At 26.5% G+C, this 15,515-nt stretch overlaps 2 protein-coding genes across 2 annotated transcripts; both read right to left on the reverse strand.

The window, feature by feature from the left end:
• Window positions 1-380: 380 nt before the first annotated feature.
• On the reverse strand, window positions 381-5,715 carry LOC105252425 (lipase 3). The gene is made up of 7 exons (XM_011259776.3): window positions 5,308-5,715; window positions 4,419-4,599; window positions 3,968-4,082; window positions 2,835-3,078; window positions 2,175-2,327; window positions 1,707-1,934; window positions 381-1,569 (listed from the first exon to the last, which is right to left on the reverse strand). The coding sequence occupies exons 1-7, from the start codon at window positions 5,467-5,469 to the stop codon at window positions 1,393-1,395; spliced, it is 1,260 nt and encodes a 419-aa protein (XP_011258078.1). The 5' UTR covers window positions 5,470-5,715; the 3' UTR covers window positions 381-1,392.
• Window positions 5,716-6,048: 333 nt separating this feature from the next.
• On the reverse strand, window positions 6,049-12,857 carry LOC105253678 (lipase 3). The gene is made up of 7 exons (XM_025409471.1): window positions 12,621-12,857; window positions 10,512-10,692; window positions 9,962-10,076; window positions 7,948-8,188; window positions 7,059-7,208; window positions 6,664-6,891; window positions 6,049-6,444 (listed from the first exon to the last, which is right to left on the reverse strand). The coding sequence occupies exons 1-7, from the start codon at window positions 12,849-12,851 to the stop codon at window positions 6,205-6,207; spliced, it is 1,386 nt and encodes a 461-aa protein (XP_025265256.1). The 5' UTR covers window positions 12,852-12,857; the 3' UTR covers window positions 6,049-6,204.
• Between the last annotated feature and the right edge of the window lie 2,658 nt (window positions 12,858-15,515).

A 15,515-nucleotide genomic window follows, 5' to 3' on the forward strand; every position in this document is an offset into this window, starting at 1 on the left:
ATTCATATATTATTACATTTATATATAATATATTATTACATTTATATATATATATAATATATTATTATATTTATTATTACATTACATATAATATATTATTACATTTATTATTACATTACATATAATATATTATTACATTTATTATTACAATATATTACAATATATATAATATATTATTACATTTATTATTACGTTACATATAATATATTATTAGATTGATATATTATTTTTTTATAACATTAATATATTATAATTTAAATGTATTTGCTGCGTTATTTTTAGCATCTATGGCAAAATTTATGTATCCAAAATCGTGTCGGATTGCTTGAAATGCGGATATTCTACAATTCGCAATTGTAATTTTAAATAATACTAAAATATTTCATAGATTTATGTTTTATTGAATTAATTAACGATTACAGTTAATTAAGGATTACCTCGAGCATATCTATTATTAAAGCTTAACATCCATCTATTATTTTAACATAACATTATTCTATCGCTGTAACATTTGTTTTTATTATTTAAGTTCTCTCTTCTTGTCTTTTCATAAATTTTTTCATATACGAGTTTTAGCGCATCCTTTACTCATATATAATCTAAAAAGGAATAAATGGAATACGGTTCTCAATTTCATTCACTGCAGATTCTGCTGATCAGTGCACGGTACAACTTCTTCAGATTCTTGAAAAAATATTTTTATAAGTTATTGTACTCGACTTCCCTTATTATGTAAATTGAAATTTAATCTGTACCGAATCACTCTTTATACTATACATTTCTATTATTTTAATAGCTATGTTTTTGTTATCTGCCTTTTATAAAATAATAATAAATCTGAAGCTTTATAAAAATTATGTTGAAAACCAATTTTATTACATGTGAAAATAACAAGGTCATATGATCATTTTCTTTTGACAAACATTAAAGATCTTTCATTGTCAGAAATAATAATAGATTTTAATCCTCGTTTTTATAGATAAATATACTGCCAAATTGATGACACTGTCAAAATTGGATCCGTTGTCAATCATTTCAGTAGTGTTTATGAGTGTTTTTGACGTTTCAGCCAGCGTCGCAATGAGATGTCCGCAAAATGACAGATATAAAATTCCAATTAATCTCATCCATGAATGATGGAAACGAAACAGATAACTCGAGTGCCATTTGGAGTAGCGGAATATGCATGTTAACGACAAAGAAGCAAAAAATACGCGAACATATGCGTAAAACTGCATTTTATATCCTATTTATATTATTATATTAAAATGAACTTTTATTATTTTTACTGGAAGAAAAAGATACGGAAAAGACACATATGAAAGTTGGATGTTACACATTTTAGTAACATATACCTTCAGTAATATATATGATTGACGATGATCATTATTTTTACGTAACATTTGACGTAATATTTAAATTCTCTCTCTTCATGATCTTGAGAACTCTTTCGTACACGAGTTTTGGCGCATCCTTGGCCCATAAAAAGTCTACGTGATTAAACTTGGGCCACGATACCTCATACATATCCACTACGTTGGGCAGTAAATGATATAATCTCCTTACATCCTTCAAGAAATATTTTTTTAAGTTATCATACGCAATTCTCCTTAAACTATCTTCCCCGATTATACGCACAAAAATTGATACGCAGCCGAATCATTCTTTATTTTATACATTTTCATTATCTAAAAACACCCACTTACCTCTATACTGATTAACCAGTCATTGGCGGAGTAGAGCAACGCGATTGGTACAGTGATGTTCGCTAATTTGTAGCTCGGAGGTTCCACCGAGTGATAGATCAATAGATTTTTCGCATGACCGTAATCATATTTACGAAACTTGCCTGTTTGAAGTGCCTGAACATAGTGTGCTATCATCTTAACCGAAGTGCCGGCGGGATCGTGACTCACGATGACAGGCTCTAGGGCCTAAGAAAAAAATAACAGGGATATATAAAGATTGATCTGAAGCGTAGTCGTGCGAATTGGAATAACATTGTAACAGTTACATGACATGTAACGGTTATATTCTTGAGTGGAAAATTATAAATAACGATTATATAAATGTCACTTTGCTGGGTAACCTTCCAGATTTCGATTGTGATGGAATTCTACGACCAAAAGTTTTGCTGAATATTATTATAAATATATATTATATATATTACTCACGTAATTAAATTGCTTGTAGTCGTAACCGAATATCGTAAAAATTATATTGGCACAGATATTCTTGGTGAAACCGTGGGTGCAGCCGTACTTTGCAAGTAATCTTACAAAATCGCTCGGCAGAAATTCGCCATGAAAGAAAAATTGTACCATTCTCTGCAATTGAAGATATCTTTTAATTATAATATAATTTCCTTTTCATTATTTGATTGAAATTTATTTTAAAAGAGATTTTTAGAAGATTAGTATTTTGAGAATTAAATAATTGATATCTCTTCTCTTGATTTATATTGTTTATGTTACATCAATACTGATATAACATATATATTATATTAAAATATAATATATTATTAATAATAATTTATAATATATTATTTATATTAATGCAATATATCAATTAACATATTAATTTCCAATAATTATTATCTTATATTAATTAAATATATTAAATTTATTGTTTTATATATATTTTATAATATATTAACTTTCATGTAAAAATATTTTTAAAAATAATGAATCTCATGTGTTTCACATATAATTTATCATGGAATTATATAATAGCATTATAAAATTTTTTTTCGTTTCAACACGAATGAATATTATTTTAAAATTATTTTACATCGATAAATTATTCTTTAACAGTATTCGTATAAATTACTTTACCTTAAGCCCTTTCCAAAAGGGAACCAAGAATCGTATCGGGCTTTGCATGTGGCTTACAAAGGCTGTCGGCGCGAGGCTGATCATCATTTGCACCATTCGAGCGATTTCCGGACGTTCTGATGCCATCACGTAAAAAGTAGTTGTGCCCATAGAATGACCAATGTACGTGTGCAACGGTTGCGATCGCATGTTGGTGATAAATGTAATCATCGCGGGTAAATCGTAGATGCCGAGTTCGTTAAAGCTAGTTAAAAATTTAAACGATATATCACAAAATATATAAAATATATAAATAATATGTAAAATATATAAATATATAAAATATATAAAATATACTGAGGAAAAAATTATCTTGAAATAAAAAAATTTTAGTTAACTCAAGAAAGCTATTTATTCGATGGGCATTAATCACGTATTTACTTGTATTCAAAACGTCTGTTTGCTTAAGTTAAGTATTTACAAATGTTTCAAAAAATATACATGCTAAAAGAATATAATTTTTAATTAAATATTTTTATTTTAATTTTACAAAATATTTATTAAAATGCATTTTTTATTCCCAAAAATTTTAAATTTTTTAATTTAAAAAAATAATATATTTAATTTAATAAATTATAGTATATATTTTACGAAAATAGTATTTAAATATAAAAAATATATAAATGAAAATAATGTACTTAATATAATGCATATTTAATTAAAATTAAATACTTTTGTTTAAATGAAATAAACAATTCCTTGCATTTAAAGTAAAAGTTTCAAGAAAACAAATTTATTTGACTTAAAAAAATTTTTCCCTCAGTATAAATATGTACGCTATCACACATATACGCACGAAGAAAATAAATACATTATATAATACATATGTATATAATATATAAAATGTTTCATAGGAACAGAAACTGAAATTTTGCACAAAGAATTATTTATATCAACAATAAAAAAAATAAAAAATACATACATTATATTGGCGCCATAAAATGTAAGATATTTTTAATGATGCATTTTCGAAAAAAAATAAGTTAATATATATAAAATTTAACAATTCCTTGCGTCTTACGTTAAACTAAAACAAATATTGTAGCAATTATTATTATCTTATTTTTATAATACCATTATTCCTCTGCTAGTACCTAAAATCCCAAAATGTCGAATTCGACGGAGATAGGGAAATGTGCGCCCTAGAGTAGGTATTACCACGAAAATTTCCCAACCAGACATCGTATCCTTGGTCCGCTAATAAATAAACTAAAATTCGGAAGAAGAAAAACATCCTTTGCAATATTTATTATATTTTTTCAATCAATAAATAGGACTTTCAGTAATGTAATATAATATAAATATTAAAACAAACTAAATAAATAATAATCACGCGATAAAAAGACAAAAATAAAGACAGTTGCAAAGTTCATATATTTCGTTGTATTTTTTTTCATGTAACATCATATATAATTTCAAATAATAAATAAAATTATAATATATAATATAATATTAAATTTCATATTTTTTTCTGTAGCATTTTCGCAATCAAAGTAAAATGGTCTCAAGAATCTCTCAATTAAAAATGATTGATTAAATTCGTACCGAGTGCTTTGCCTTTACCAAGAATAACCCAATCGGCGGAGCTGCCTAAAAGACCGTGCTGTAGCAGTACTGGTACAGAATCGTTTCTACCTGGGATACGATGTAATGTCAAAAGATAGCCGTCCTCCGTCATTATAACGTGAGCCTCTGCGGGATAACCTGCTCTTCTAATCATCTCCAGCTATCGAAAAAATATAAAATTGATTTAATAAATGTTATTAAAATAAATTTAAAATAATTTTATTAAAATAAATTTGTGCGACAAATTGCATGAGATATTTAATTTCTAAATAATGAAGAATGTCTTTTGTACATTAAATATAAAATTCTAATCTGCTGCTCTTGCTCTCTCTTTCCCTTTCTAATAAATACATATGAGAAGCAATTATGTAATAAAAATGGCAAATAATAATAAAATATTTAGAACAAAATTAAATAATTTAAATAAACACACATAATTATAATTTGTAGAAACTAGAAAGCAAAATTTTTTACAATTAGCATAATAAAGTATGATACTCTGCAAAAATTATTTTAAAACAAATTTTAAAGTATTTAAATTTTGAAAGGATTCTTCTTCTTATATTGTTATTTATTTTTTTAAACCACTGAACTTGAAATAGTTGTAATAATTTTATTATATTGATAGAACTAACAATAGAATTTAAAATTTTAAAAAGTAAAAAGATTTAAAAAAAAGACTTAAACACTAGATGTTAATGGTTATATATAATTTTATAAAAATTAATTTTTAACTTTAATATAAGACAGCGACAATAAAATAGAGATATGAGATCGTTTTTAATAATTCTTTGCCAGTATTAAAAAGAGCTAGTCGAAATAAGAAAATTACAATACTCATTTCAATAAATTATAAAGATATATTTACCGTGTTAAGAATAACATCAGGATTAAATTTGGCGTTGCTCGATCGTTTCCTATTAGGCGATATTAATCCCTTCATGAACGTAATTGGATCAAAGACCATATCTGCTGGCACCACATCGAGACCGTAAAAATATAGCAAATATACGATTCCAACCAACCTCATTGTATAGATGAGAGATTCAATAAACAGTAAAAAGAGAGATGATATGCCTTTCACGGCATTTACTGCTGGAATGAATCATTCTTTTATTCAAGATCACTTTTTATCAGCTGAAAAAAAGAAGCACTATCGCGTTATTAGTCACACGATTATAGAACATTGCAAAATACATATGTAGAAGATAGATTGTCGAAAGTATAGTGTAAAACAAAAGGCATATAAAAGTAACTCTCGTACGCTATACAATAATCTCGTAATATTTTTAATCATTCCAATTATATTTTTATCTGCTGTTTTATACAAAATTGTCGCTAACTCTTTATCTAGTTCAGAGAAATAAATGCTTCTCCCTGTTTGAACATTTTTCTTTCTATGTCTGTCGTACCCCATCATTCGAAAATTTCTTCAAAGACTGAAAAGTGAAAGTTGGTGTTCAAAACAAGATTTTATAATTGTAATTGTGATGCAATTTATTTTAACATCTATATTATTTTAATTTATATAATTAGATATATAATTATGTACAAATATATACAATTATATATACAATTATTGTAGGAAATATATACAATTATAGCAAAGAATTATATAGAATATAATATAATTTCGCTACGATCCTTTCCTCCCATCATCGCAATGAATCTAAAAATTCACTAAACCGATTGTTTAAAAGTAAATCTAATTCTCTGCTAATTCTAATATTTTATAGATACATATTTTGAAATAAATTTCATTATACTAGCGATTACACCAATCGTATCCATTATTATAAAGACTTAACGCGTAACATTCATCTTTTATTTTGATTATTGATGTGACATTATTTGAATTTTCTCTCCTCATGATCCTGAGAACTCTTTCATATACGAGTTTTGGCGCATCCTTAGCCCATAAAAAGTCTGCGTGATTGAAATTGCGCCATGGTATTTCGTAAATGTCCACTACGTTGGGCAATTCGCGGTAGATCCTCTCTACATCCTTGTAAAAACATTTTTGTGAATCATAACATGCAATATTTTAAATTATATTTAAAATTATAACATGCAATATTTTAAATTATATTTAAAATTATTCTCTCAATATTATGTACAAATTTTTATGTGTATGATTTGTACACAATTAACATAAAATAATCGCTACATATTTTTTTATGTTTATTATATCTTTATTTTTATTATCTATTTTTTCATTATTTACCATGATGTTATCCAGCAAGTCGCCAGGGCCATAAAATAACGCGATCGGGATCGTTATATTCGCTAGATTGTAGTCCGGAGGTTCTATCGAATTATAGATCAATATGTTTTTCGCGCGACCATAATCATAATGGCGAAACTTGCCCGATTGGAATATCTGGGCATAATGCACCAGCGTATTAAACGAATTGCCGGCCGGGAAATGACCCACGATGAGGGGTAGCAGAAGCTATAAAAAGCAGACGAAAGCTAATAAATAAAACTAATATAAAACATATATACAAATCTAATCTAAAAAGTGTGATAGCGCTGATCGAACATGATGATCAAAGCTTCGATCATGATATAAAGCTGTACTTTGAATGGCATACATACATTCGCGAAATTATTACTCACATAATTAAACTGCTCGCGATCGTAGCCCCAGATTATAAACATCACGTCGGAGCAGATATCTTTGATGATGTTCTGATCGCAGCCAAATGTTAAAAAAGACCTTACGAAATTGCTTAGCAGAAATTCGTGAAAAAAAAATCGCATTATCATCTAAAATAGAAGATTTCTTAATGATAATTTACTTGTAATTTTGTTTTTCTTCAGATTTTGACGGTAATAATAAAAAATAAATGAATAAATTTTTAAGCATTTTCTTTTATAAAATTGAAATAATTTATAAAAGTTTCTTTAATTATAATTTTAAATCATCGAAAAATTTCTCGTTAAAATTAAAAATTACAATTATGGCATTCAGAAACAAGATATAAAGTGCTAAGAAGATATTTACATTTGATCTTTTCTGCATTTTTTCGGAAAAATCGAATATAGATATCTTCTAAATTTTATTCAAATAATCAAATGCACATTTTATAAAATAACTTTCTTAAATCTTTCTTAAATATACAATGTATATAGAATGTAGTATAGTTCACGTATTATTTTTAATGACAGAGAAAATTGTGTGTTAAATTTTTTAACATATGATTTTAATTAATCACGAATTAAATATTAAAATAAATTTATATTAAAATAAATTCCATTCACACTATAATATTATTTAAAAATGTAATTTGTATTCTTTGACTACTTTTGCATCTGATTAAAGAATTATTTATGTCCCGCTATTTTTTCACTTTAAAATATATCGTTTATAGTGTGTATTGCATTAGTGTGTAAAAACGAGATGTAAAATAATTCCTTTTTTTTTCATTTGCCAAAAATATATTATTTTATATAGTTATTGCATAGTAATAAATTATTTTAATTAATCAATAGTGTCTTACTTTACCTTGTAATCTTTCAAGAAAACCAAATATTGTATCGGACTTGTTATATAGTTTACAAAAACTGTTGGTGAGAGGCTGATCATCGCTTTTACCATTCGAGCAATTTCCGGACGCTCCGTTGCCATTATGTAAGAACAAGTTGCGCCCATCGAATGACCAATAAGTGTATGCAATGGTTGTGATTTCATATTTGTAATATATGTAATCATTGCGGGTAAATCGTAGATGCCCAATTCGTTAAGGCTAATCAAAAATTCAACCGATATACAGTCATAAAATATGTAAATATGTACTAAATATAGTATAATATATAATATAGTATAGTATATAATAAAAATATATGCTCACATATATGTAATATAATGTATATATTTATATAATGTGACACGCGTCCTAAACAAACTACAGGCTATGATATTTTTGAATTTTTCATCTAAAAGTAAATATCTTTTTTCTTTAACATAATTTCCAAAAAGTACAACGTTTTCGACGTAAAATTATTTTTTATATGCCAGTATATAGTGCGTACAAAATTATAATAATTCTAATAATTAAATAAATATTAAAATTAATTCTCAGAAACTTTTTGAACATAAAGAACCAAGAAAATGCAAAATTAATACATTAATCTATTAAAAACTTATTTACTTTTATAATATTAACTTTATTATTGTTCGCAAGCGAGTCCGGCAGTGAATTGAGGAAGGTGCAAGATCGTCAGAGAAAAGAGTTTTGCCTTCGGTTAACAAAAGAACGAGACTTTATTAATGTCAAAGAATAAAGGTGACAAGTGTTCGGTGATTGCGATTCACAGTAAGCGCGCGGATAATCGAAGTCCAAAAGAATAGCGGTCGTTATAAGCGGTGTGAAATAGCGGTGTAGCAAAGCGATAAGTTCAAAAGAGCACGTCTTAGAAAAGCGCAAGACTTCCCCGTGCCCACGTGCGGTGCTCTTTATATAGCAGGCAGAATTTTCGGGCCCGTTGCAACGTGGGCCAATAGTTTTCGTATTTTGGCGGTGACCTCAGGGCGCCGCGTATTATTGGCCGCCGATGAGGTCAGGAGTTGAAGTTTTTACATTTGCCATGCGCACGATCTTTTTTGATCAGCTGATTGGCGATCAGCTGATCGTGACGTATGGGCGCGCATGCCCATATGTTGCTCTGATTTTGTCGACGGTTGACAATGTTGTTGTCAACGAGCATGATGAGTGTTTCTTGGTCATTAAAAAAAATAGAAACTAAATCGACCGATTGAGTTTTTGTAGCAAACAAACGTTTCGAGAAGTTTCTTTGACGCCCGTTAATTTTGAAACTTTGAATTTAATAAAATGATTTAATTCATCGATTTTAGTCACGCAAATTTGATTATCGAAATGCCGATTATGAGTTTGAACAATTATAATATTAATATATTAAAAGATAAGGCATCGAGAAAATGATTAATTTTCATTTATTTTCCTTTGAAAGAAATGCGTATCTTATTAACAAAAAATATAATTTATATATCTGTACTTTATCTATACTTTATATGTTATAATGTACTATGTAGAGATTATTTCTAGATTAATGCAATCTAAAATAATTGTAAACAGATATACAAGTAAATAAAATATATAATTGAATATATTATAAATTCATCAGATCTCTGTGTTTGACGCTAAATTAAATTAAACATTTATCATTATATTATTTTCCAAGTATCATTATTTTTCAACATGATAATTAAGAAACGAGCGATAAGAGCCTAAAAAACGCGGATGGTAATGCGTAAATTTTCAAACATTAGTTGTAATGCGTAAATTTTCAAACATTAGTTGTTCGCGAAATTTTTTTTTTTTTTTTTAAGACGTGCACGTTTTAAGGCATTTATACATATATTTTACTTGGTATATGTGCCAAGTTATAGATTCTCTTGGTTTGAGACTTCTATAACACCCTCTTTCCATCTCTGAAGAGATGCAGACAGGAAAAATATCGGGGCGAAAAATATCATTATTTTTATTTTATATGAATACCTGAAATCCCAAAATGTCGAGTTCGATGGAGATAGGGAAATATGCGCCCTGGAGTAAGTATTACCTCGAAAATTACCCAACCAAACATCATATCCGTGATCCGCTAGTACGTAAGCTAGAATGCAAAAAAAATAATATCTTGCAACATTTGTTAACATTTCTATCTTCTCATATAATATTCTTATGTATATTTTACATATCTTTATATGCTAATATTTTTTCAATAATAGATTAAGATTGAATTGATGTGTAATTTACTAATAATTATCTGAGAAGTTAAATTAAAAATTGTAAATATATAACATATGTAATTATATAAAATATAAGTATGTAAATAAATAAATAAATATACATATGTATAAAATCTAATAAATTTAAAAAAACTTCAAAAAATAAGATACATTAAAAGTATTATAATTACAGTGCATTAGCAAATTTTTTCGATATTTAAATTCAGGAGTTTCTCTTAAACTTCTTCTTCTAGCTTTTCGTTAAAAGTCAACAATATAATCTCTTATATATATATAAGGATTAATTAAAAGAACGTTACCTAATCCTTTCCCTTTACCAAGAATAACCCAAACAGCGGATGAGCAAAAAAAACCGTGTTGCAGTAGTACAGGTAGAGAGCTGTTACCACCTGGGATACGATGTAATGTTAAGAGATATCCATCCTCGGTCGTTGTAACATGAGTTTCCACGGGATAACCCGCTTTCCTTATCATTTCCGACTGAAAAAAGAGAATCAGTAAACAAAGAGTTAGTGAAATTGATCTAATGTTACAATACATTTACGATAAAATGATTATAATATTTATTCTTGAAATGATGAAAGAGACATTTTAAAAATAATAACATAAATATGAAATATTACTAAGTAATTAATATAAAGAATAATTATATATTATTATAATAACAAAAGTAAATACATGTGAGATACAGAACAAAATCAACTAAATATTAATCTAATTAAATGTATAATTATAAGTTGCAAAAATTATAAAAAAATTTTTTGTATGATTGAGTAAACTCAATAAAAAAACTATTTTAAAAGGAAACTATAAAAAATTATATTGTTATTTATCATTTTTATAGATCATTGTTATAGATCATTTTTACACCATTGCAATCAAAATGAAAAATTTTAATGATAAAATAAAGCAATTAAAAGGCACAAAGCGCAACATATTTATTATATCAATGATAATCAAAAGGTGAACGTTTTAGTCCCTTTGTAGATTTATTATATCAATAATAATCATAATAAAGACAAACATTTTGGTTCCTTATTTAAATTTCATCAACGCATAAATCGAAAGATAATTAAAACATTATTGTATGTTCAGAGACTTTAAAAATTAAACATAATATGTCGACAACAAACTATTCTACATTCATGTAAAAAAGACATATAGCGGGTATGTTATTAAACAAACATTACTCCAAGTCAATAATTATCATCAACATAATGTAGTCATGAGTGATAAACCTTGAACCGGAAATAAAATTAAAAAAACAATTAACAATTAATTTGTTCCAATAGTTCGTGTCAGTTCATGCATTTTATCGAGATAACAGTACAGTATAATAATTCACTCGATATATGCAGTAAAAAATAAAATTAAATACAAAATGCATACAAAATAAAATTAAATATAAAACTGACAAAAAGTAGCGACATTAAAATTAAGAGTATAAAAACTATAATATGTAATAAAACTATAATATGTCGACTAATGAAAACTAAGCCAACATATTTCCAAGAGGAAAGATATACGTTTTATAATTATTTTATATAAAGATAAATAAATATAAAAAAAGAAAGATATACGTTTTATAATTATTTTTAATAAAGATAAATAAATATAAGGATATTATGTATGTGTGTACAAAACATTTAGAAGAGAAGAATTTACAGAAGTTTATCGCAGTTGAGCAATATTTCAAAGATCAATGGAACAAAAACATTTGACGTAACACTACTTTAAATGCAACTATGTAACATTTGCATAGACATTATCGAATAAGATGTTGTTAATGTTTGCTTCAATTCTAATGATATACAAGATAAATTTAAAATATTCTTGAAAATGTACAGTTTTCGAAAGAGAATTAGTTCGAAAAATGATGTATTATCTTATTAAGATTGTCAACATTTATAAATGTTATAAAATATAATATCACTGACTGTCATTATTTATATATAAATAAAACTGCTAACTGTCTTCTATTAAGAGATATTTTACTTTCTTTGTTTTCTATATGCATTTAAAAATAAGCAGATTAATTTCAGCAATTTTTCTTTCTGTGTGCGTGTATGTGTGTGTGTGTGTATATGGGCAAGCATAACGTTTATATGCTCACAAATTTATTTAATATTTCACATATTACTGCATATTTTTAAAACAAAAGAATTTTATAATAATTAAACGATACCAACAATTGAATATTAAAACAGCTGTAAAAATTAAAAAACTATTTAAATATTATTACAGGCATAATTAACGATGATGTATATTTTGTGAAATTTAAATTCAAATTTTCAATAAAAGAGCGGCGATAAGATCGTTTCCAATCGTATTTTAACAACGTTGAAGAAAACTATTTAAATAATAAAAATTTCCATCCTAATTTCAATGAGTTGTAAAGCCACACTTACCGTATCGAAAACTACATCGCGATTGACTTTGATATTGTTCGGCCAAATCCAAGATATTCTTTCCGTGAATGTACTTGGCTCGCGTTGATTGACATCTATTAGTGTAGAGAGATAACAGCACAACACTATCAAATACACGGTCCCAATCAACTTCACACTATCCATCAGTAGTTTAGTAAATAATAAGAAAAAATGGACTATATGAAAATGTCGCGATGTATAGGAATACATATTATATTAAATTATATTATATATATTATATTATATTATATTATATATATTATATTATATATATTATATTATATATATATGTATATATAAATTATTATATATATATATATATATATATATATTTATGTATAGAGAGAGAGAGAAAGGAAGAGGGAAAAAGAGAAAATAAGTAGATCGTGCGAAAGTAAGAATACAACTGCGAGTAATAGTAATATTATATGCCATTTATTAATGCATCATCATTTTATTTCTCTACACATATATATGTATATGTATGCAGAGTACGTTTTATTTTATCGATCAATCTTTTTATTATGCAAAAAATTAGTGACGCATTTGATAATTGCTAATAATAAATTGATCTGTACATACACGTAGATATACGTCGGTCATCCGTACATACACGTCAGTCGGTTTAGATGAACCGTATCGAAGACCTAATATAATATATACAATTTCACTTAAATATATGCATTTAAATATATACAATTTAAAGTAAGTTAAGAGAATGCCGGAGTTCTGTTTCTATACATATTTTAATCGTGGAGAAACATTTATTATTCTGTACAACTAATAAAAAGATCCCGATACAAAAAGAAATATTCTAAACAGCACAAAGAGGCCAAAAGATGTCTTAAAGACATCTAGAAGACTTTAAGACGTCTTTAAGTCGTCTTTTAGATGTTTTTTAGACATGTGTGTCTGGAATGACATTTGAACGATCAAACAGGACCTCGGCATTCTCTTAAAAGCTGTGAATCAATTTATGTGATATGGATTTATTATTATTATTAAATATACGTAGTTATTATTATTATTAAACATATACATATGCATAATAATAATAATAATAATTATTATTATTATTAAATATATATTTTATTATATTTATTATTATACTTATTCGGTATATTAAAGAGATAAAAATACATAGACAAAAACATATAGATAAAAATATGTATTTAAAAATTCAGTTCAAATTTAACACTTTAACTTTTTATTTAAAATTTTAATTCAAATTCCGCATTTAATTTTATGATAAATTTTAATTATTGTTTTATATGTTGAAACTATGCAGCAAAATTGTCTTTTTTCTTAAAATAAAATTAAGCAATTATTCCATAAGAAATACATTTTTATAATGTTGTGAAATTTATATTTTAATTTTGAATATGAGAGCGACAATAAGATAGCGATATAAGATCGTTTTTAATCATTTGTTGACAATATTAAAGGGTAAATTGAAATAAGAGAAATTTTAATCCTCAATTTAATAAATAAATTTGTGTAAAGAATAAAATCAGAGTTAAATTTGGCATTGTTCGATCATTTCCAATTAAGCTATATCAATTCCTCCATGAGCGTAATTCGATCAAAGACCATATTTGTCGGCCTCGCATCGAGATGATCGCAAAAATATAGCACATAGACGATTCCGATCATCAACTTCATTGTATCAATGAGAGATTCAATAAGCAGTAAAAAGAGAAATGATACGAGATGCCGCTTTCGCGGCATTTACTGTTGGAATGAATCATTCTTTTTTTCAAGATCACTTTTTATGAGTTGAAAGAAAGAAGCACTATCGCGTTATTAGTCACACGATTATAAAACATTGCAAAATACATATGTTGAAGATATATTGTTGAAAGTATAGCGTAGCAAAAGGCGTATAAAAGTAATGCTCGTACGCTATACAAAAATCCCATAATATTATTAATCGTTTGAATTAAATTTTTATCTGCTATTTTATACAAAGTTGTCGCTAACTCTTTATCTAGCACAGAGAAATATATCTTCCTCTCTGTTTAAACATTTTTCTTTCTAAGTCCGTCTTACCGCATTTCGTAAATTTCTTTAAAGACTGTGAGAAGTGAATGTTAGTATCTAAAACAAGATTTTGTAATTGTAATAGCAATGCAATTTATTTTGACATCTATATTATTTTAATTTATATAATTAGAAATTTAATTATGTACAAATATATACAATTATATATAGAATTATTGTAGGGAAGATATACAATTATAGCAAAGTATTAAGTAGAATATAATATAGTTCTTTTACGATCCAAAAAACCTAAAACTCACTGAATCGATTGCTTAAAAGTAGACTAACGAGTAAACCTACGGAAGTGTTGCTCACCGATTTTCATGAAACTTTGCACATTTGTAGAACTATGAAAAATATTTGATACATACTTTTTTTATCGGCAAGGTTTGCTCTGAAGGATTGAAACAACCCTTTAAATGTAACTGCTTGAGAAACACCAAAATTCAAATTTAACATTTTTTTTACAATACTTCCATACCCTACAAAGCCGAACAGAACATTTTTTTATATATTTGGTGGCCATATTGGATCGGCCATTTTCCATAATATTAACATCAAATTTAGTTTCAGCGATCCCAAAAACTCGTTATAAGTATTTAATTTCTTGAAACATTCAATTTATTCCACCTGGTGCATAAAATCCATTCTCTACATTTAAAGGATAGTTTCAACCCTCCAGAACAAACCTTGGGTGATAAAAAAAAAATACGTATCAAATATTTTTCATAGTTCTACAAATGTACAAAGTTTCATTAAAATCGATGAATGACACTTCCGTAGGTTTACTTGTAAGTCTCTGATAATTCTTATTAATATTTTATAAATAAATAT

Source organism: Camponotus floridanus, unplaced genomic scaffold, assembly GCF_003227725.1.
Source record: "Camponotus floridanus strain SB8 unplaced genomic scaffold, Cflo_v7.5 scaffold268, whole genome shotgun sequence".
Taxonomy (NCBI): domain Eukaryota; kingdom Metazoa; phylum Arthropoda; class Insecta; order Hymenoptera; family Formicidae; genus Camponotus; species Camponotus floridanus.